Genomic DNA, 20,337 nt, shown 5'->3' on the forward strand with positions numbered 1-20,337 from the left:
TACTTAAATTCACACAGGACACCGGATAAGACAGGAGAAGTACTCCAGATATAACAAACTGACCCTAGCCCCCCGACACATAAACTACTGCAGCATAAATACTGGAGGCTGAGACAGGAGGGGTTCAGGAGACACTGTGGCCCCATCCGATGATACCCCCGGACAGGGCCAAACAGGAAGGATATAACCCCACCCACAATGCCAAAGCACAGCCCCCACACCACTAGAGGGATATCTTCACCCACCAACTTACTATTCTGAGACAAGCCCGAGTATAGCCCACAAAGATCTCCGCCACGGCACAACCCAAAGGGGGGCACCAACCCAGACAGGAAGATCACATCAGTGACTCAACCCACTCAAGTGAGGCACCCCTCCTAGGGACGGTATGAAAGAGCCCCAGTGACTCAGCCCCTGTAATAGGGTTAGAGGCAGAGAATCCCAGTGGAAAGAGGGGAACCGGCCAGGCAGAGACAGCAAGGGCGGTTCGTTGCTCCAGAGCCTTTCCGTTCACCTTCGCACTCCTGGGCCAGACTACACTCAATCATATGACCCACTGAAGAGATGAATCTTCAGTAAAGACTTAAAGGTTGAGACCGAGTTTGCATCTCTCACATGGGTAGGCAGACCATTCCATAAAAATGGAGCTCTATAGGAGAAAGCCGTACCTCCAGCTGTTTGCTGTCATGTTTTGTCATTTATTATCTTGTCTTGTCCCTGTGCTTCCCATTCTATTCGTTTCCCTCTGCTGGTCTTATTAGGTTCTTTCCCTTTTTCTATCCCTCTCTCTCCCCCTCCCTCTCTCACTCTCTCGCTCTCTCTTCTCTCTATCGTTCCGTTCCTGCTCCCAGCTGTTCCTATTCCCCTAATCAATCATTTAGTCTTCCCACACCTGTTCCCGATCCTTTCCCCTGATTAGAGTCCCTATTTCTTCCTTTGTGTTCCGTTCCTGTCCTGTCGGTTCCTTGTCTAGAATTCACCGTGCTGTGTTTGTGTATCGCCCTGTCGTGTCGTGTTTTCCTCAGATGCTGCGTGGTGAGCAGGTGTCTGAGTCTGTCTGGTTCAAGTGCCTTCCCGAGGCAACCTGCTGTTCACCTGCTGTTCAAGATCGAGTCTCCAGTTTGTCCTCGTCATTTCGAGTGAAAGTTGTGTTTTTTGTTTGTATTTACTTTACTGGATTAAAGACTCTGTTTTCGCCAAGTCGCTTTTGGGTCCTCTTTCACCTGCATGACAGAAGGAACCGACCAAGGAATGGACCCAGCGACTTCAGACGCTCGTTACACTGCCGTCGAGATCCAAGGAGCCATGCTCGGCAGACACGAGCAGGAATTGTCTGCTGCTCGCCATGCCGTGGAGAACCTGGCCGCTCAGGTTTCCGACCTCTCTGGACAGTTCCAGAGTCTACGTCTCGTGCCACCTGTTACTTCCTGGCCTGCCGAGCCTCCAGAACCTAGGGTTAATAACCCACCTTGCTACTCCGGGCAGCCCACTGAGTGCCGCTCCTTTCTCACGCAGTGTGAGATTGTGTTCTCTCTCCAACCCAACACATACTCTAGAGAGAGAGCTCGGGTTGCTTACGTCATTTCACTCCTTACTGGCCGGGCTCGAGAATGGGGCACAGCTATCTGGGAGGCAAGGGCTGATTGCTCTAACAAGTTCCAGAACTTTAAAGAGGAGATGATTCGGGTTTTTGACCGTTCAGTTTTTGGTAGGGGAGGCTTCTAGGGCCCTGGCTTCCTTATGCCAAGGTGAACGGTCCATAACGGATTATTCTATTGAGTTTCGCACTCTTGCTGCCTCTAGTGAGTGGAACGAGCCGGCGCTGCTCGCTCGTTTTCTGGAGGACTCCACGCAGTGGTTAAGGATGAGATTCTCTCCCGGGAGGTTCCTTCAGATGTGGACTCTTTGATTGCTCTCGCCATCCGCATAGAACGACGGGTAGATCTTCGTCACCGGGCTCGTGGAAGAGAGCTCGCATCAACGGTGTTTCCCTGCTCCGCATCGCAACCATCTCCCTCCTCTGGCTCAGAGTCTGAGCCCATGCAGCTGGGAGGGATTCGCATCTCGACTAAGGAGAGGGAACGGAGGATCACCAACCGCCTGTGCCTCTATTGCGGAGTTGCTGGACATTTTGTTAATTCATGTCCAGTAAAAGCCAGAGCTCATCTGTAAGCGGAGGGCTACAGGTGAGCGCAACTACTCAAGTCTCTCCATCAAGATCCTGTACTACTTTGTCGGTCCATCTACGCTGGACCGGTTCGGGTGCTACATGTAGTGCCTTGATAGACTCTGGGGCTGAGGGTTGTTTCATGGACGAAGCATGGGTTCGGAAACATGACATTCCTTTCAGAGAGTTAGAGAAGCCTACGCCCATGTTCGCCTTAGATGGTAGTCATCTTCCCAGTATCAGATTTGAGACACTACCTTTAACCCTCACAGTATCTGGTAACCACAGTGAGACTATTTCTTTTTTGATTTTTCGTTCACCGTTTACACCTGTTGTTTTGGGTCATCCCTGGCTAGTATGTCATAATCCTTCTATTAATTGGTCTAGTAATTCTATCCTATCCTGGAACGTTTCTTGTCATGTGAAGTGTTTAATGTCTGCCATCCCTCCCGTTTCTTCTGTCCCTACTTCTCAGGAGGAACCTGGCGATTTGACAGGAGTGCCGGAGGAATATCATGATCTGCGCACGGTCTTCAGTCGGTCCCGAGCCAACTCCCTTCCTCCTCACCGGTCGTATGATTGTAGTATTGATCTCCTTCCGGGGACCACTCCTCCTCGGGGTAGACTATACTCTCTGTCGGCTCCCGAACGTAAGGCTCTCGAGGATTATTTGTCTGTGTCTCTTGACGCCGGTACCATAGTGCCTTCTTCCTCTCCGGCCGGGGCGGGGTTCTTTTTGTTAAGAAGAAGGACGGTACTCTGCGCCCCTGCGTGGATTATCGAGGGCTGAATGACATAACGGTTAAGAATCGTTATCCGCTTCCCCTTATGTCATCAGCCTTCGAGATTCTGCAGGGAGCCAGGTGCTTTACTAAGTTGGACCTTCGTAACGCTTACCATCTCGTGCGCATCAGAGAGGGGGACGAGTGGAAAACGGCGTTTAACACTCCGTTAGGGCATTTTGAGTACCGGGTTCTGCCGTTTGGTCTCGCCAATGCGCCAGCTGTTTTTCAGGCATTAGTTAATGATGTTCTGAGAGACATGCTGAACATCTTTGTTTTTGTCTATCTTGACGATATCCTGATTTTTTCTCCGTCACTCGAGATTCATGTTCAGCACGTTCGACGTGTTCTACAGCGCCTTTTAGAGAATTGTCTCTACGTAAAGTCTGAGAAGTGCTCTTTTCATGTCTCCTCCGTTACTTTTCTCGGTTCCGTTATTTCCGCTGAAGGCATTCAGATGGATTCCGCTAAGGTCCAAGCTGTCAGTGATTGGCCCGTTCCAAGGTCACGTGTCGAGTTGCAGCGCTTTTTAGGTTTCGCTAATTTCTATCGGCGTTTCATTCGTAATTTCGGTCAAGTTGCTGCCCCTCTCACAGCTCTTACTTCTGTCAAGACGTGTTTTAAGTGGTCCGGTTCCGCCCAGGGAGCTTTTGATCTTCTAAAAGAACGTTTTACGTCCGCTCCTATCCTCGTTACTCCTGACGTCACTAGACAATTCATTGTCGAGGTTGACGCTTCAGAGGTAGGCGTGGGAGCCATTCTATCCCAGCGCTTCCAGTCTGACGATAAGGTTCATCCTTGCGCTTATTTTTCTCATCGCCTGTCGCCATCTGAGCGCAACTATGATGTGGGTAACCGTGAACTGCTCGCCATCCGCTTAGCCCTAGGCGAATGGCGACAGTGGTTGGAGGGGGCGACCGTTCCTTTTGTCGTTTGGACAGACCATAAGAACCTTGAGTACATCCGTTCTGCCAAACGACTTAATGCCCGTCAAGCTCGTTGGGCGTTGTTTTTCGCTCGTTTCGAGTTTGTGATTTCTTACCGTCCGGGTAGCAAGAACACCAAGCCTGATGCCTTATCCCGTCTGTTTAGTTCTTCTGTGGCTTCTACTGATCCCGAGGGGATTCTTCCTTATGGGCGTGTTGTCGGGTTAACAGTCTGGGGAATTGAAAGACAGGTTAAGCAAGCACTCACGCACACTGCGTCGCGCGCGCTTGTCCTAGTAACCTCCTTTTCGTTCCTGTTTCCACTCGTCTGGCTGTTCTTCAGTGGGCTCACTCTGCCAAGTTAGCTGGTCATCCCGGTGTTCGAGGCACTCTTGCGTCTATTCGCCAGCGCTTTTTGGTGGCCGACTCAGGAGCGTGACACGCGCCGTTTCGTGGCTGCTTGTTCGGACTGCGCGCAGACTAAGTCGGGTAACTCTCCTCCTGCCGGTCGTCTCAGACCGCTCCCCATTCCTTCTCGACCATGGTCTCACATCGCCCTAGACTTCATTACCGGTCTGCCTTTGTCTGCGGGGAAGACTGTGATTCTTACGGTTGTCGATAGGTTCTCTAAGGCGGCACATTTCATTCCCCTCGCTAAACTTCCTTCCGCTAAGGAGACGGCACAAATCATTATCGAGAATGTATTCAGAATTCATGGCCTCCCGTTAGACGCCGTTTCAGACAGAGGCCCGCAATTCACGTCACAGTTTTGGAGGGAGTTCTGTCGTTTGATTGGTGCGTCCGTCAGTCTCTCTTCCGGGTTTCATCCCCAGTCTAACGGTCAAGCAGAGAGGGCCAATCAGACGATTGGTCGCATACTACGCAGCCTTTCTTTCAGAAACCCTGCGTCTTGGGCAGAACAGCTCCCCTGGGCAGAATACGCTCACAATTCGCTTCCTTCGTCTGCTACCGGGTTATCTCCGTTTCAGAGTAGTCTGGGTTACCAGCCTCCTCTGTTCTCATCCCAGCTTGCCGAGTCCAGCGTTCCCTCCGCTCAAGCGTTTGTCCAACGTTGTGAGCGCACCTGGAGGAGGGTGAGGTCTGCACTTTGCCGTTACAGGGCACAGACTGTGAGAGCCGCCAATAAACGCAGGATTAAGAGTCCAAGGTATTGTTGCGGCCAGAGAGTGTGGCTTTCCACTCGCAACCTTCCTCTTACGACAGCTTCTCGTAAGTTGACTCCGCGGTTCATTGGTCCGTTCCGTGTCTCCCAGGTCGTCAATCCTGTCGCTGTGCGACTGCTTCTTCCGCGACATCTTCGTCGCGTCCATCCTGTCTTCCATGTCTCCTGTGTTAAGCCCTTTCTTCGCACCCCCGTTCGTCTTCCCTCCCCCCCCTCCCGTCCTTGTCGAGAGCGCACCTATTTACAAGGTACATAAGATCATGGACATGCGTTCTCGGGGACGGGGTCACCAATACTTAGTGGATTGGGAGGGTTACGGTCCTGAGGAGAGGAGTTGGGTTCCGTCTCGGGACGTGCTGGACCGTTCACTCATTGATGATTTCCTCCGTTGCCGCCAGGATTCCTCCTCGAGTGCGCCAGGAGGCGCTCGGTGAGTGGGGGGGTACTGTCATGTTTTGTCATTTATTATCTTGTCTTGTCCCTGTGCTTCCCATTCTATTCGTTTCCCTCTGCTGGTCTTATTAGGTTCTTTCCCTTTTTCTATCCCTCTCTCTCCCCCTCCCTCTCTCACTCTCTCGCTCTCTCTTCTCTCTATCGTTCCGTTCCTGCTCCCAGCTGTTCCTATTCCCCTAATCAATCATTTAGTCTTCCCACACCTGTTCCCGATCCTTTCCCCTGATTAGAGTCCCTATTTCTTCCTTTGTGTTCCGTTCCTGTCCTGTCGGTTCCTTGTCTAGAATTCACCGTGCTGTGTTTGTGTATCGCCCTGTCGTGTCGTGTTTTCCTCAGATGCTGCGTGGTGAGCAGGTGTCTGAGTCTGTCTGGTTCAAGTGCCTTCCCGAGGCAACCTGCTGTTCACCTGCTGTTCAAGATCGAGTCTCCAGTTTGTCCTCGTCATTTCGAGTGAAAGTTGTGTTTTTTGTTTGTATTTACTTTACTGGATTAAAGACTCTGTTTTCGCCAAGTCGCTTTTGGGTCCTCTTTCACCTGCATGACATTTGCTTAGAAATTCTAGGGACAATTAGGAGGCCTGCGTCTTGTGACCGTAGTGTACGTGTAGAGGTATGTACGGCAGGACCAAATCAGAGTGATAGGTAGGAGCAAGCCCATGTAATGCTTTGTAGGTTAGCAGTAAAACCTTGAAATCAGCCCTTGCCTTGACAGGAAGCCAGTGTAGGGAGGCTAGCACTGGAGTAATATAATCACATTTTTGGGTTCTAGTCAAGATTCCAGCAGCCGTATCTAGCACTAACTGAAGTTTATTTAGTGCTTTATCCGGGTAGCCGGAAAGTAGAGCATTGCAGTAGTCTAACCTAGAAGTAACAAAAGCATGGATTCATTTTTCAGCATCATTTTTGGACAGAAAGTTTCTGATTCTTGCAGTGTTACGTAGATGGCTGTCCTTAAAACAGTCTTGATATGTTCGTCAAAAGAGAGATCAGGGTCCAGAGTAACTCCGAGGTCCTTCACAGTTTTATTTGAGACGACTGTATAAATAAATAACGAAGTGCCCGCCCTCATCCACGCCCTCATCCACGCCCTCATCCACGGGTGCCACAAGACTACAGTCCAAAATGAGAGCCACCTTGAGAAACTACAATTACTAAGCCATTTTTCAAAAAACAAGCCTGAAACCCTTTCTAAAGACTTTTGCCATCTAGTTGAAGCCATAGGAACTGCACTCTGGGACGTATTCTTTTGAATCTCCCATAAACAAGCATTTGAATGGGCTGTGACCTCAAAAAATACATTTCTAGATGGATTCTCCTCGGGTTTTCGCCTGCCCTATCAGTTCTGTTATACCCACAGACATTATTTTAACAGTTATGAAACTTCAGAGTGTTTTCTATCCAATACTACCAATTATATGCATATCCTAGCCTCTGGGCCTGAGTAACAGGCAGTTTACTTTGGGCATGTCATTCATCTGAATTTCCGAATACTGCCCCCCTATCCCTAAAAAGTTAAATTAGGAAAAAACATTTGTGTATACAACACATCCAGCGAAAAAGAAAAGTAAGAATATGACATACAGTATTTTTGTATTTGAAAAGAGCTAATCTGGCAAGCAGGACTATTTAAATCCAAACAAATCAAATCAAATTGTATTTGTCACATACACACGTTTAGCAGATGTAATTGTGGGTGTAGCGAAATGCTTGTGTTTGTGAAATGCTTGTGTTTCTAGCTCCAACAGTGCAGTAATATCTAACAATTCACAACAATACACACAACCTAAAAGTAAAATAATGGAATTAAGGCTAAATAAAAATATTAGAATGAGCAATGTCGGTGTCATGTTTGTCATTTATTATCATGTCTTGTCCCTGTGCTCCCCATGCTATTCGTTTCCCTCTGCTGGTCTTATTTGGTTCTTTCCCTCCTTCTATCCCTCTCTCTCCCCCTCCCTCTCTCACTCTCTCACTCTCTCGCTCTCTCTTCTCTCTATCGTTCCGTTCCTGCTCCCAGCTGTTCCTATTCCCCTAATCATCATTTAGTCTTCCCACACCTGTTCCCGATCCTTTCCCCTGATTAGAGTCCCTATTTATTCCTTTGTGTTCCGTTCCTGTCCCGTCGGTTCCTTGTTTTGTATTCACCATGCTGTGATTGTGTTTCGCCCTGTCCTGTCGTGTTTTTTGCCTTCATCAGATGCTGCGTGTGAGCAGGTGTCTCGGTCCACTACGGCCTGCGCCTACCCGAAGCGACCTGCAGTCTGTGGCCGCTTCTCCAGTTATTCCCTCTACAGACTAGAGGATTTCTGTTATTCCCTGTTTGGACTTAAATAAACTCTGTTTCTGTTAAGTCGCTTTTGGGTCCTCTTTCACCTGCATGACAGAAGGAACCGACCAAGGAATGGACCCAGCGACTTCAGACGCTCGTTACACTGCCGTCGAGATCCAAGGAGCCATGCTCGGCAGACACGAGCAGGAATTGTCTGCTGCTCGCCATGCCGTGGAGAACCTGGCCGCTCAGGTTTCCGACCTCTCTGGACAGTTCCAGAGTCTACGTCTCGTGCCACCTGTTACTTCCTGGCCTGCCGAGTCTCCAGAACCTAGGGTTAATAACCCACCTTGCTACTCCGGGCAGCCCACTGAGTGCCGCTCCTTTCTCACGCAGTGTGAGATTGTGTTCTCTCTCCAACCCAACACATACTCTAGAGAGAGAGCTCGGGTTGCTTACGTCATTTCACTCCTTACTGGCCGGGCTCGAGAATGGGGCACAGCTATCTGGGAGGCAAGGGCTGATTGCTCTAACAAGTTCCAGAACTTTAAAGAGGAGATGATTCGGGTTTTTGACCGTTCAGTTTTTGGTAGGGAGGCTTCTAGGGCCCTGGCTTCCTTATGCCAAGGTGAACGGTCCATAACGGATTATTCTATTGAGTTTCGCACTCTTGCTGCCTCTAGTGAGTGGAACGAGCCGGCGCTGCTCGCTCGTTTTCTGGAGGGACTCCACGCAGTGGTTAAGGATGAGATTCTCTCCCGGGAGGTTCCATCAGATGTGGACTCTTTGATTGCTCTCGCCATCCGCATAGAACGACGGGTAGATCTTCGTCACCGGGCTCGTGGAAGAGAGCTCGCATCAACGGTGTTTCCCTGCTCCGCATCGCAACCATCTCCCTCCTCTGGCTTTGAGACTGAGCCCATGCAGCTGGGAGGGATTCGCATCTCGACTAAGGAGAGGGAACGGAGGATCACCAACCGCCTGTGCCTCTATTGCGGAGTTGCTGGACATTTTGTTAATTCATGTCCAGTAAGAGGCCAGAGCCCATCAGTAAGCGGAGGGCTACTGGTGAGCGCTACTACTCAGGTCCCTTCATCTAGATCTTGTACTACTATGTCGGTCCATCTACGCTGGACCGGTTCGGGTGCTACATGCAGTGCCTTGATTGACTCTGGGGCTGAGGGTTGTTTCATGGACGAAGCATGGGTTCGGAAACATAACATTCCTTTCAGACCGTTAGACAGGCCTACGCCCATGTTTGCCTTAGATGGTAGTCATCTTCCCAGTATCAAGTTTGAGACACTACCTTTAACTCTCACAGTATCTGGTAACCACAGTGAGACTATTTCTTTTTGATTTTCCGTTCACCGTTTACACCTGTTGTTTTGGGTCATCCCTGGCTAGTATGTCATAATCCTTCTATTAATTGGTCTAGTAATTCTATCCTATCCTGGAACGTTTCTTGTCATGTGAAGTGTTTAATGTCTGCCATCCCTCCCGTTTCTTCTGTCCCTACTTCTCAGGAGGAACCTGGCGATTTGACAGGAGTGCCGGAGGAATATCATGATCTGCGCACGGTCTTCAGTCGGTCCCGAGCCAACTCCCTTCCTCCTCACCGGTCGTATGATTGTAGTATTGATCTCCTTCCGGGGACCACTCCTCCTCGAGGTAGACTATACTCTCTGTCGGCTCCCGAACGTAAGGCTCTCGAGGATTATTTGTCTGTGTCTCTTGACGCCGGTACCATAGTGCCTTCTTCTTCTCCGGCCGGGCGGGGTTCTTTTTGTTAAGAAGAAGGACGGTACTCTGCGCCCCTGCGTGGATTATCGAGGGCTGAATGACATAACGGTTAAGAATCGTTATCCGCTTCCCCTTATGTCATCAGCCTTCGAGATTCTGCAGGGAGCCAGGTGCTTTACTAAGTTGGACCTTCGTAACGCTTACCATCTCGTGCGCATCAGAGAGGGGGACGAGTGGAAAACGGCGTTTAACACTCCGTTAGGGCATTTTGAGTACCGGGTTCTGCCGTTCGGTCTCGCCAATGCGCCAGCTGTTTTTCAGGCATTAGTTAATGATGTTCTGAGAGACATGCTGAACATTTTTGTTTTTGTCTATCTTGACGATATCCTGATTTTTCTCCGTCACTCGAGATTCATGTTCAGCACGTTCGACGTGTTCTACAGCGCCTTTTAGAGAATTGTCTCTACGTAAAGGCTGAGAAGTGCTCTTTTCATGTCTCCTCCGTTACTTTTCTCGGTTCCGTTATTTCCGCTGAAGGCATTCAGATGGATTCCGCTAAGGTCCAAGCTGTCAGTGATTGGCCCGTTCCAAGGTCACGTGTCGAGTTGCAGCGCTTTTTAGGTTTCGCTAATTTCTATCGGCGTTTCATTCGTAATTTCGGTCAAGTTGCTGCCCCTCTCACAGCTCTTACTTCTGTCAAGACGTGTTTTAAGTGGTCCGGTTCCGCCCAGGGAGCTTTTGATCTTCTAAAGAACGTTTTACGTCCGCTCCTATCCTCGTTACTCCTGACGTCACTAGACAATTCATTGTCGAGGTTGGCGCTTCAGAGGTAGGCGTGGGAGCCATTCTATCCCAGCGCTTCCAGTCTGACGATAAGGTTCATCCTTGCGCTTATTTTTCTCATCGCCTGTCGCCATCTGAGCGCAACTATGATGTGGGTAACCGTGAACTGCTCGCCATCCGCTTAGCCCTAGGCGAATGGCGACAGTGGTTGGAGGGGCGACCGTTCCTTTTGTCGTTTGGACAGACCATAAGAACCTTGAGTACATCCGTTCTGCCAAACGACTTAATGCCCGTCAAGCTCGTTGGGCGTTGTTTTTCGCTCGTTTCGAGTTTGTGATTTCTTACCGTCCGGGTAGCAAGAACACCAAGCCTGATGCCTTATCCCGTCTGTTTAGTTCTTCTGTGGCTTCTACTGATCCCGAGGGGATTCTTCCTTATGGGCGTGTTGTCGGGTTAACAGTCTGGGGAATTGAAAGACAGGTTAAGCAAGCACTCACGCACACTGCGTCGCGCGCGCTTGTCCTAGTAACCTCCTTTTCGTTCCTGTTTCCACTCGTCTGGCTGTTCTTCAGTGGGCTCACTCTGCCAAGTTAGCTGGTCATCCCGGTGTTCGAGGCACTCTTGCGTCTATTCGCCAGCGCTTTTGGTGGCCGACTCAGGAGCGTGACACGCGCCGTTTCGTGGCTGCTTGTTCGGACTGCGCGCAGACTAAGTCGGGTAACTCTCCTCCTGCCGGTCGTCTCAGACCGCTCCCCATTCCTTCTCGACCATGGTCTCACATTGCCTTAGACTTCATTACCGGTCTGCCTTTGTCTGCGGGGAAGACTGTGATTCTGACGGTTGTCGATAGGTTCTCTAAGGCGGCACATTTCATTCCCCTCGCTAAACTTCCTTCCGCTAAGGAGACGGCACAAATCATTATTGAGAATGTATTCAGAATTCATGGCCTCCCGTTAGACGCCGTTTCAGACAGAGGCCCGCAATTCACGTCACAGTTTTGGAGGGAGTTCTGTCGTTTGATTGGTGCGTCCGTCAGTCTCTCTTCCGGGTTTCATCCCCAGTCTAACGGTCAAGCAGAGAGGGCCAATCAGACGATTGGTCGCATACTACGCAGCCTTTCTTTCAGAAACCCTGCGTCTTGGGCAGAACAGCTCCCTGGGCAGAATACGCTCACAATTCGCTTCCTTCGTCTGCTACCGGGTTATCTCCGTTTCAGAGTAGTCTGGGTTACCAGCCTCCTCTGTTCTCATCCCAGCTTGCCGAGTCCAGCGTTCCCTCCGCTCAAGCGTTTGTCCAACGTTGTGAGCGCACCTGGAGGAGGGTGAGGTCTGCACTTTGCCGTTACAGGGCACAGACGGTGAGAGCCGCCAATAAACGCAGGATTAAGAGTCCAAGGTATTGTTGCGGCCAGAGAGTGTGGCTTTCCACTCGCAACCTTCCTCTTACGACAGCTTCTCGTAAGTTGACTCCGCGGTTCATTGGTCCGTTCCGTGTCTCCCAGGTCGTCAATCCTGTCGCTGTGCGACTGCTTCTTCCGCGACATCTTCGTCGCGTCCATCCTGTCTTCCATGTCTCCTGTGTTAAGCCCTTTCTTCGCACCCCCGTTCGTCTTCCCTCCCCCTCCCGTCCTTGTCGAGAGCGCACCTATTTACAAGGTACATAAGATCATGGACATGCGTTCTCGGGGACGGGGTCACCAATACCTAGTGGATTGGGAGGGTTACGGTCCTGAGGAGAGGAGTTGGGTTCCGTCTCGGGACGTGCTGGACCGTTCACTCATCGATGATTTCCTCCGTTGCCGCCAGGATTCCTCCTCGAGTGCGCCAGGAGGCGCTCGGTGAGTGGGGGGGGGTACTGTCATGTTTGTCATTTATTATCATGTCTTGTCCCTGTGCTCCCCATTCTATTCGTTTCCCTCTGCTGGTCTTATTTGGTTCTTTCCCTCCTTCTATCCCTCTCTCTCCCCCTCCCTCTCTCACTCTCTCACTCTCTCGCTCTCTCTTCTCTCTATCGTTCCGTTCCTGCTCCCAGCTGTTCCTATTCCCCTAATCATCATTTAGTCTTCCCACACCTGTTCCCGATCCTTTCCCCTGATTAGAGTCCCTATTTATTCCTTTGTGTTCCGTTCCTGTCCCGTCGGTTCCTTGTTTTGTATTCACCATGCTGTGATTGTGTTTCGCCCTGTCCTGTCGTGTTTTTTTGCCTTCATCAGATGCTGCGTGTGAGCAGGTGTCTCGGTCCACTACGGCCTGCGCCTACCCGAAGCGACCTGCAGTCTGTGGCCGCTTCTCCAGTTATTCCCCTCTACAGACTAGAGGATTTCTGTTATTCCCTGTTTGGACTTAAATAAACTCTGTTTCTGTTAAGTCGCTTTTGGGTCCTCTTTCACCTGCATGACAGTCGGAGTGGCATAGACTAAAATACAGCAGAATAGAATACAGTATACACATATGAGATGAGTAAAACAAATATATGTAAACATTATTAAAGTGACTAGTGTTCCATTAATAAGTGGTCAGTGATTTCAAGTCTATGTAAATGGGGCAGCAGCCTCTAAGGTACAGGGTTACGTAACTGGGTGGCAGCCTCCTAGTGAAGGCTATTTAACAGTCTGATGGCCTTGAGATAGAAGCTGTTTTTCGGTCTCTCAGTCCCAGCTTTGATGCACCTGTACTGACCTCGACTTCTGGATGGTAGCGGGGTGAACAAGCAGTGGCTCAGGTGGTTGATGATCTTTTTGGCCTTCCTGTGACATCGGGTGCTGTAGGTGTCCTGGAGGGCAGGTAGTTTGCCCCCAGTGATGCATTGGGCAGACCGCACCACTCTCTGGTGAGCCCTGTGTTTACGGGCAGTGCAGTTGCTGTACCAGGCTGTGATGCAGCCCGACAGGATGCTCTCAGTTGTGTAATTGTATACCTGATTGCTGGATGTTCGTTTCGAACTCAGACAATATATTCATGAATCCTTCAGCTCACAGCATCTCCAGAATTTTATTTTGGATGAGGTTACCCGTTTTTAGCTCTAATTCTGCTGTTACAGAAAGGCTTATGTCCGTCCATAAGCTGGCCAAACCCTTTTGGGGGAATTGATCAAATAATCATTCATATTAATTGTACATCTCTAGATTGGTTTCTCTCATTCTATCCACAAGTCCAAATTCCACTTTATTATGACAAATACTTAGGTTGTTTTCACACTTGGTCCCTTTCAGCCATTTCTTGTGTGTTTTGTGAACAGTGTGGTTGGCTTAATTTTTTTGTGCAGTGTGAACACTCCAAAGGAACTCAGACCCCTCAAAAGAGCCCCCAAAGCTAACCGAACTGAGACCCTCTCCAGAGGTGGTCTGAGGGTGGTCTGAGATCAGTTCGCTTGAATTCCGTGGTCTGTTTCACTTTTTTAGGACAATGTGAACACAAAGCTACCCAGGTTCGCTTGTTATTATTCCCACACCACACACTTGATGCACCACACACGAGACTACTGCCAGTGGTGTAAAATACTTCAAATACTTCAATAAAAATACTTCAAAAGTACTACTCAAGTAGTTTTATGGGGTATCTGTACTTTACTATGTAAATGTTTTAGCAACTTTTACTTTTACTTCACTACATTCCTAAAGAAAACAATGTAGTTTTTACTCCATACATTTTCCCTGATGCCCAGAAGTACTCGTTTTTGACAGGAAAATTAGCCAATTCACACACTTATCAAGAGAACATCCCTGTTAATCCCTACTGCCTCTGATCTGGCGGACTCACTAAACACAAATGCTTGTTTGTAAATTAAGTCTGAGTGGTGGAGTGTGCCCCAGGCTATCTGTCAATAAAAACATATTTTAAAAGTTGTCCTGTCTGGTTTGCTTAGTAATGTAAGGAAGTTGAAATTATTTATACTTTTACTTTTGATACTTAAGTACATTTTAGCAATTACATTTACTCTTTATACTTACGTACAGTGGGGCAAAAAAGTATTTAGTCAGCCACCAATTGTGCAAGTTCTCACACTTAAAAATATGAGAGAGGCCTGTAATTTTCATCATAGGTACACTTCAACTATGACAGACAAAATGAAAAAAAAAATCCAGAAAATCACATTGTAGGATTTTTTATGAATTTATTTGCAAATTATGGTGGAAAATAAGTATTTGGTCAAAAACAAAAGTTTATCTCAATACTTTGTTATATACCCTTTGTTGGCAATGACAGAGATCAAACGTTTTTTGTAAGTCTTCACAAGGTTTTCACACACTGTTTCTGGTATTTTGGCCCATTCCTCCATGCAGATCTCCTCTAGAGCAGTGATGTTTTGGGGCTGTTGCTGGGCAACACAGACTTTCAACTCCCTCCAAATATGTTCTATGGGGTTGAGATCTGGAGACTGGCTAGGCCACTCCAGGACCTTGAAATGCTTCTTACGAAGGCCTCTCTCGTCTTTTTAAGTGGGAGAACTTGCACAATTGGTGGCTGACTAAATACTTTTTTGCCCTACTGTATATTTAAAACCAAATACTTTTAGACTTTTACTGAAGTAGTATTTTACATGGTGACTTTCACTTTTCTATTAAGGTATGTTTACTTTTAGTCAAGTATGACTATTGAGTACTTTTTCCACCACTGACTACTGCAACACCGTTTCCTCTGCCATATACCCTCACATTGGTGCCACAAAACAGAGACGATGATTTGGAGGTTCGTGGGAAAAGATGTGTGCTGTTTTTGCATATTGACTAGTGATTGTCAAGGACGCACAGAAATTCCATGTGTGGAGTTTTTGGTTCTTATTTGTTTGCAATATGTGATCTAAAGGCTAAGAGAGCTTCATAAACTAAATTGGTTGTGGAGTTTGAATAGTGTGAAAAGACAACAGATTTGGTGAGAATCACATAGGGTACAAAATCTATTCTAGCTCTTAAAGGGGCATTAGTCTACTTTGGGTGTACAAGTTTCAATTACAGCATGATTTATTCTGCAGTTATTCTATTGTTTTTTATTCTGTTACAAATCAAATTGACATGTTAATAGTATCTACTGATTACAATTATGATGTCTTATATTTTTAAATGTAAGTAGGCACAGTATATCTAGCTGTCCATATAAGGCATTCTGATTGAATGGCTTGTTCTGCACTTTGTAAAATCCCAGGGGGCATCTTGGGAAAAGATCTTGGTTCTATTGTAAACATAGCAATGTGAATGCAAAGAGGACTAGGTCCACAAAATAGTTGAAGTGAAAAGAGTTGAGTCTTCATTTAAAGGCAAGGGCCGTGTGAATACAAAGAGAACTGCGTTATTTTCCTTCCAGTGTTATTTTCCTTCAGAGTTCACATAGAGTGTTACGGAAGCCTTCTTTTTTTATATACCCATTTTCATGATTTCATTCTTGTCTAATCGCTGCAACTCCCGCATGTCCTCGGGAGAGATGAAGGTCGAGAGCGTGCATCCTCCAAAACACAGCCCAGCCAAGCTTGAAACAATGTCCACTTAACCAATGTGTCGGAGGAAACACCTTGCAACTGTGTCAGCGTGCACTGCGCCCGGAGCGCAGGAGTCGCTAGTGCACGATCGGGCAGGGTCATCCCTGCCCTCCCCTAACTCGGACAACGCTGGGCTAATTGTGCGCCGCCCCATGGATCTCCCGGTCGCGGCCGGCTGCAACAGAGCCTGGACGCGAATCCATAATCGCTGCGCCACTCGGGAGCACCATCACCGAAGTTTTTTGTCAATGTTCCCAGTGGGCGCACATTGATTGAATCAACGTGGTTTCCACTTTATTTCAATTAAATTGTTGAACCAATTTGGAAAGATGTTGAATTGACTGACGGCTGTGCCCAGTGGGTTATTATTGTCACACAATTAAACTGACTTTCCTATGTTTACAACATTTAACCATGGATCATTTGGATTTGGAGGTAAAGTGTCAATTTATGCTTTGTATTGGAGAGCGCTGACGGCTAGGGTTCGATGCCAGTCGATTACTCGAGCAGGACGATTCTCTCTCTCTCGTGACGTAAAATCTGGCTATAATAATCTGCACTGTACTTGGAACGGAGGACTCTCAGGCTCGCGCGCCCTCATTGATCACTAAATTCAACAGTAGCAAAGGAGCGAGGTACACAAGAACTGAAGATGGGATTTAGATCACAAAGACAAAAGAGAGCCACTTTTTACAGTCGCCTGGCCATTGAATCAAAAAATATAAATTGTATACTATCTTGAACAAAAACATAATATTGTAGGCTAAATCTAAAAGTATTTGGCAAGAAATCTGCCAAATTAAGATAAATGGTTATTGCGCTCTTAATGTATGTCGGTCAGCGATAATATAATGAACAATAATTAATCATGTCTTTTAGTAATTTCCTAGCAATTGGGAACAGTGTGTGAAACACGTTACGCACCCACCCTGTGACATTCGAGATTTGTGAATGAACGGTGAAACCCACGCGTAACGGCGATGTACACCCGGGACGAGCCTCGCTGCACACCCCGGGATTGCCTTGCACCATCGCCACGCAGTTGAGATATCACCTCCTCCAATCTTCAGTAGACTTGATGGGACACAGTATCACCACAAGTATGTTGTGAGCTTGCACTTGTAAGAACGTTATTTGAAAAACACATTTTTTTCCCCCAGTGAAACTCAAAGCTAGAGAAAACTACCGCCGCGCAGTAGTCTAGTGGATGTGTTTTTGACGTAACAAAATTGTACTGATGGAAAGAGTAATATTTCACCGTGATTAACGGCGTGGATTAACGCGACAAGCTGTAGACTAGTCTATTAAACGGAGGTCTGGACATTATGTGAAGGGCTGACATGGGGGCGAGAGATAGAGAGACACATGGCCAGGTAATAATGGTATGAGCTCCGCGCGCACTGCATGCTCCAACTCTGCCAAACGTCTCGCGGCCTGAGTAATATGAGCGTTCGTGAACATCATCCAGGATGTTTTCTGATCTGGCTGGCCTCAACTACACCTACAACGTGAGCGACGACCCGTTCAGTTTCCTGGACCGGGAGTGGCGCGACGCGCCGAAAGAGACTCTGTCCAGGACTGGCTTCATCGTGCTCTCTGTGTTCCTGGGCTTGATCATGACCTTCGGCTTCCTCAACAACTTCGTCGTACTGCTTCTCTTCTGCAAGTTTAAAACTCTGCGTACTCCGGTCAACATGCTCCTACTCAACATCAGCGTGAGCGACATGCTGGTGTGCACGTTCGGCACCACGCTCAGCTTCACCTCCAGTATCAAGGGAAAGTGGCTCCTGGGTCGCCACGGCTGCTTGTGGTATGGCTTCATCAACTCCTGCTTCGGTGAGTCGACCCTAGATGCGGCTCTACAGCCTAATAAAGGATGTTAGTGAGAAATTAGAGCAAATTGATTCATGTATATTGGCAGTAAATCTGTTACCAATTTATTACTTGGCCACAGACCTGGTGGCATAGCAGGATTTTCCAGTGGCTTTCACCAAGAAAGGTTCTGATTTCAAACTCCAGATGAGGTTTAGTCCCAATTGTGCTTGCTCATGGTGAATCATTTTACAAGAATGTTACATTTGACTAAAAGTATCAAATTCACTCAACATGTCATTGAAAACACATTTGTCAGTTTCACTTACTATACTAGGTTGAAAATACTTTAGATGAAGTTAACGTAACATGACTTTCAGATATTATTTAACTTAAACTTTTAAGGCAGCAGGGTAACAAACGTTTTTAAGTTGACTCAACAAATATTTTTTTACAGTGTAGTAGGGCTGCTGTATATTTACTCAGTTAATGGAACTTTAAACTTTTATCATCTTTAAAAAGTAATTTCATAGACCTTATTAAATGTTTAGCCTGAACTAAAACCTTCAGATGGTTTAACATGCCCTATTCATGTAGGTTCGTTTTATCTGGTCTTACTGCAAGAATTTCAACCGCTCAGGCAACTAAATCACTGGGTAGCAGCTTCTTATACTCAAATCAAGTTTTATTTGTTTAACTAGGCAAGTCAGTTAAGAACAAATTCTTATTTTCTATGACAGCCTGGGAACAGTGGGTTAACTGCCTTGTTCAGGGGCAGAATGACAGATTTGTACTTTGTCAACTCGGGGATTCGATCTTGGAATCTTTCGGGAAACTAATCCAACGCTCTAACCACTAGGCTACCTGCCTCTAACCACTAGGCTACCTGCCTCTAACCACTAGGCTACCTGCCTCTAACCACTAGGCTACCTGCCTCTAACCACTAGGCTACCTGCCTCTAACCACTAGGCTACCTGCCTCTAACCACTAGGCTACCTGCCTCTAACCACTAGGCTACCTGCCTCTAACCACTAGACTACCTGCCTCTAACCACTAGGCTACCTGCCTCTAACCACTAGGCTACCTGCCTCTAACCACTAGGCTACCTGCCTCTAACCACTAGGCTACCTGCCTCTAACCAGTAGGGTACCTGCCTCTAACCAGTAGGGTACCTGCCTCTAACCACTAGGCTACCTGCCTCTAACCACTAGGCTACCTTCCTCTAACCACTAGGGTACCTGCCTCTAACCACTAGGCTACCTGCCTCTAACCACTAGGGTACCTTCCTCTAACCACTAGGGTACCTGCCTCTAACCACTAGGCTACCTGGCTCTAACCACTAGGCTACCTGCCTCTAACCACTAGGGTACCTGTCTCTAACCACAAGGGTACCTGCCTCTAACCACTAGGCTACCTGCCTCTAACCACTAGGGTACCTGCCTCTAACCACTAGGCTACCTGCCTTTAACCACTAGGCTACCTGCCTTTAACCACTAGGCTACCTGTCTTTAACCACTAGGCTACCTGCCTTTAACCACTAGGCTACCTGCTTTTAACCACTAGGCTACCTGCCTCTAACCACTAGGCTACCTGCCTCTAACCACTAGGCTACCTGCCTCTAACCACAAGGCTACCTGCCTCTAACCACTAGGCTACCTGCCTCTAACCACTAGGCTACCTGCCTCTAACCACAAGGCTACCTGCCTCTACCCACTAGGCTACCTGTCTCTAACCACTAGGCTACCTGCCTCTAACCACTAGGCTACCTGCATCTAACCACTAGGCTACCTGCCTCTAACCACAAGGCTACCTGCCTCTAACCACTAGGCTACCTGCCTCTAACCATTAGGCTACCTGCCTTTAACCACTAGGCTACCTGCCTCTAACCACTAGGGTACCTGCCTCTAACCACTAGGGTACCTGCCTCTAACCACTAGGCTACCTGCCTCTAACCACTAGGCTACCTGCCTCTAACCACTAGGCTACCTGCCTCTAACCACTAGGCTACCTGCCTCTAACCACTAGGCTACCTGCCTCTAACCACTAGGCTACCTGTCTCTAACCACTAGGCTACCTGCCTCTAACCACTAGGCTACCTGCCTCTAACCACAAGGCTACCTGCCTCTAACCACTAGGCTACCTGCCTCTAACCACTAGGCTACCTGCCTTTAACCACTAGGCTACCTGCAGCCCCAGTTTTTTTGGAATATTATTCTAAATGTCTTCGAATTAGTTATTTTCACAAAAACGAATAGCTAAAAGTTGATTTCTAAATGTGTCCCCAACTTGTCACAATAATGTCACTGGAACATTTCGAGTTTGTCTCTGTGTTGATGTCCAGATGCGCAATGTGCGTAATAGCCTACCCACTTAGTTGACTAAATTCTGACGGTGAGACGGGGTGTCGGCTAGTGGTTTTTGAAATGCGCTAAAGCAGAGCATAGGTTACAATGCACGGAGTAGTGAAGAAGGCATAGTCTACATCAAGCATACAATATCATCAACACACTGTACTATAAGCACACAATGCACGGAGTAGTGAAGAAGGCATAGTCTACATCAAGCATACAATATCATCAACACACTGTACTATAAGCACACAATGCACGGAGTAGTGAAGAAGGCATAGTCTACATCAAGCATACAATATCATCAACACACTGTACTATAAGCACACAATGCACGGAGTAGTGAAGAAGGCATAGTCTACATCAAGCATACAATATCATCAACACACTGTACTATAAGCAC

General features: G+C 47.8%; 1 protein-coding gene across 1 annotated transcript in view; it reads left to right on the plus strand.

Moving 5' to 3' along the window:
- The first annotated feature begins 16,215 nt into the window (after positions 1-16,215).
- The window catches only part of LOC124044463 (opsin-3-like), a 36,836-nt gene continuing 32,714 nt past the window's right edge, over positions 16,216-20,337 (plus strand). Inside the window, exon 1 of the mRNA XM_046364095.1 lies at positions 16,216-17,610. Coding sequence (XP_046220051.1) covers positions 17,244-17,610 — 367 coding nt within the window. The 5' untranslated portion in view covers positions 16,216-17,243. The remainder of the gene's footprint in view (positions 17,611-20,337) is intronic.

This window comes from Oncorhynchus gorbuscha, linkage group LG09 (genome assembly GCF_021184085.1).
Source record: "Oncorhynchus gorbuscha isolate QuinsamMale2020 ecotype Even-year linkage group LG09, OgorEven_v1.0, whole genome shotgun sequence".
Classification (NCBI taxonomy): domain Eukaryota; kingdom Metazoa; phylum Chordata; class Actinopteri; order Salmoniformes; family Salmonidae; genus Oncorhynchus; species Oncorhynchus gorbuscha.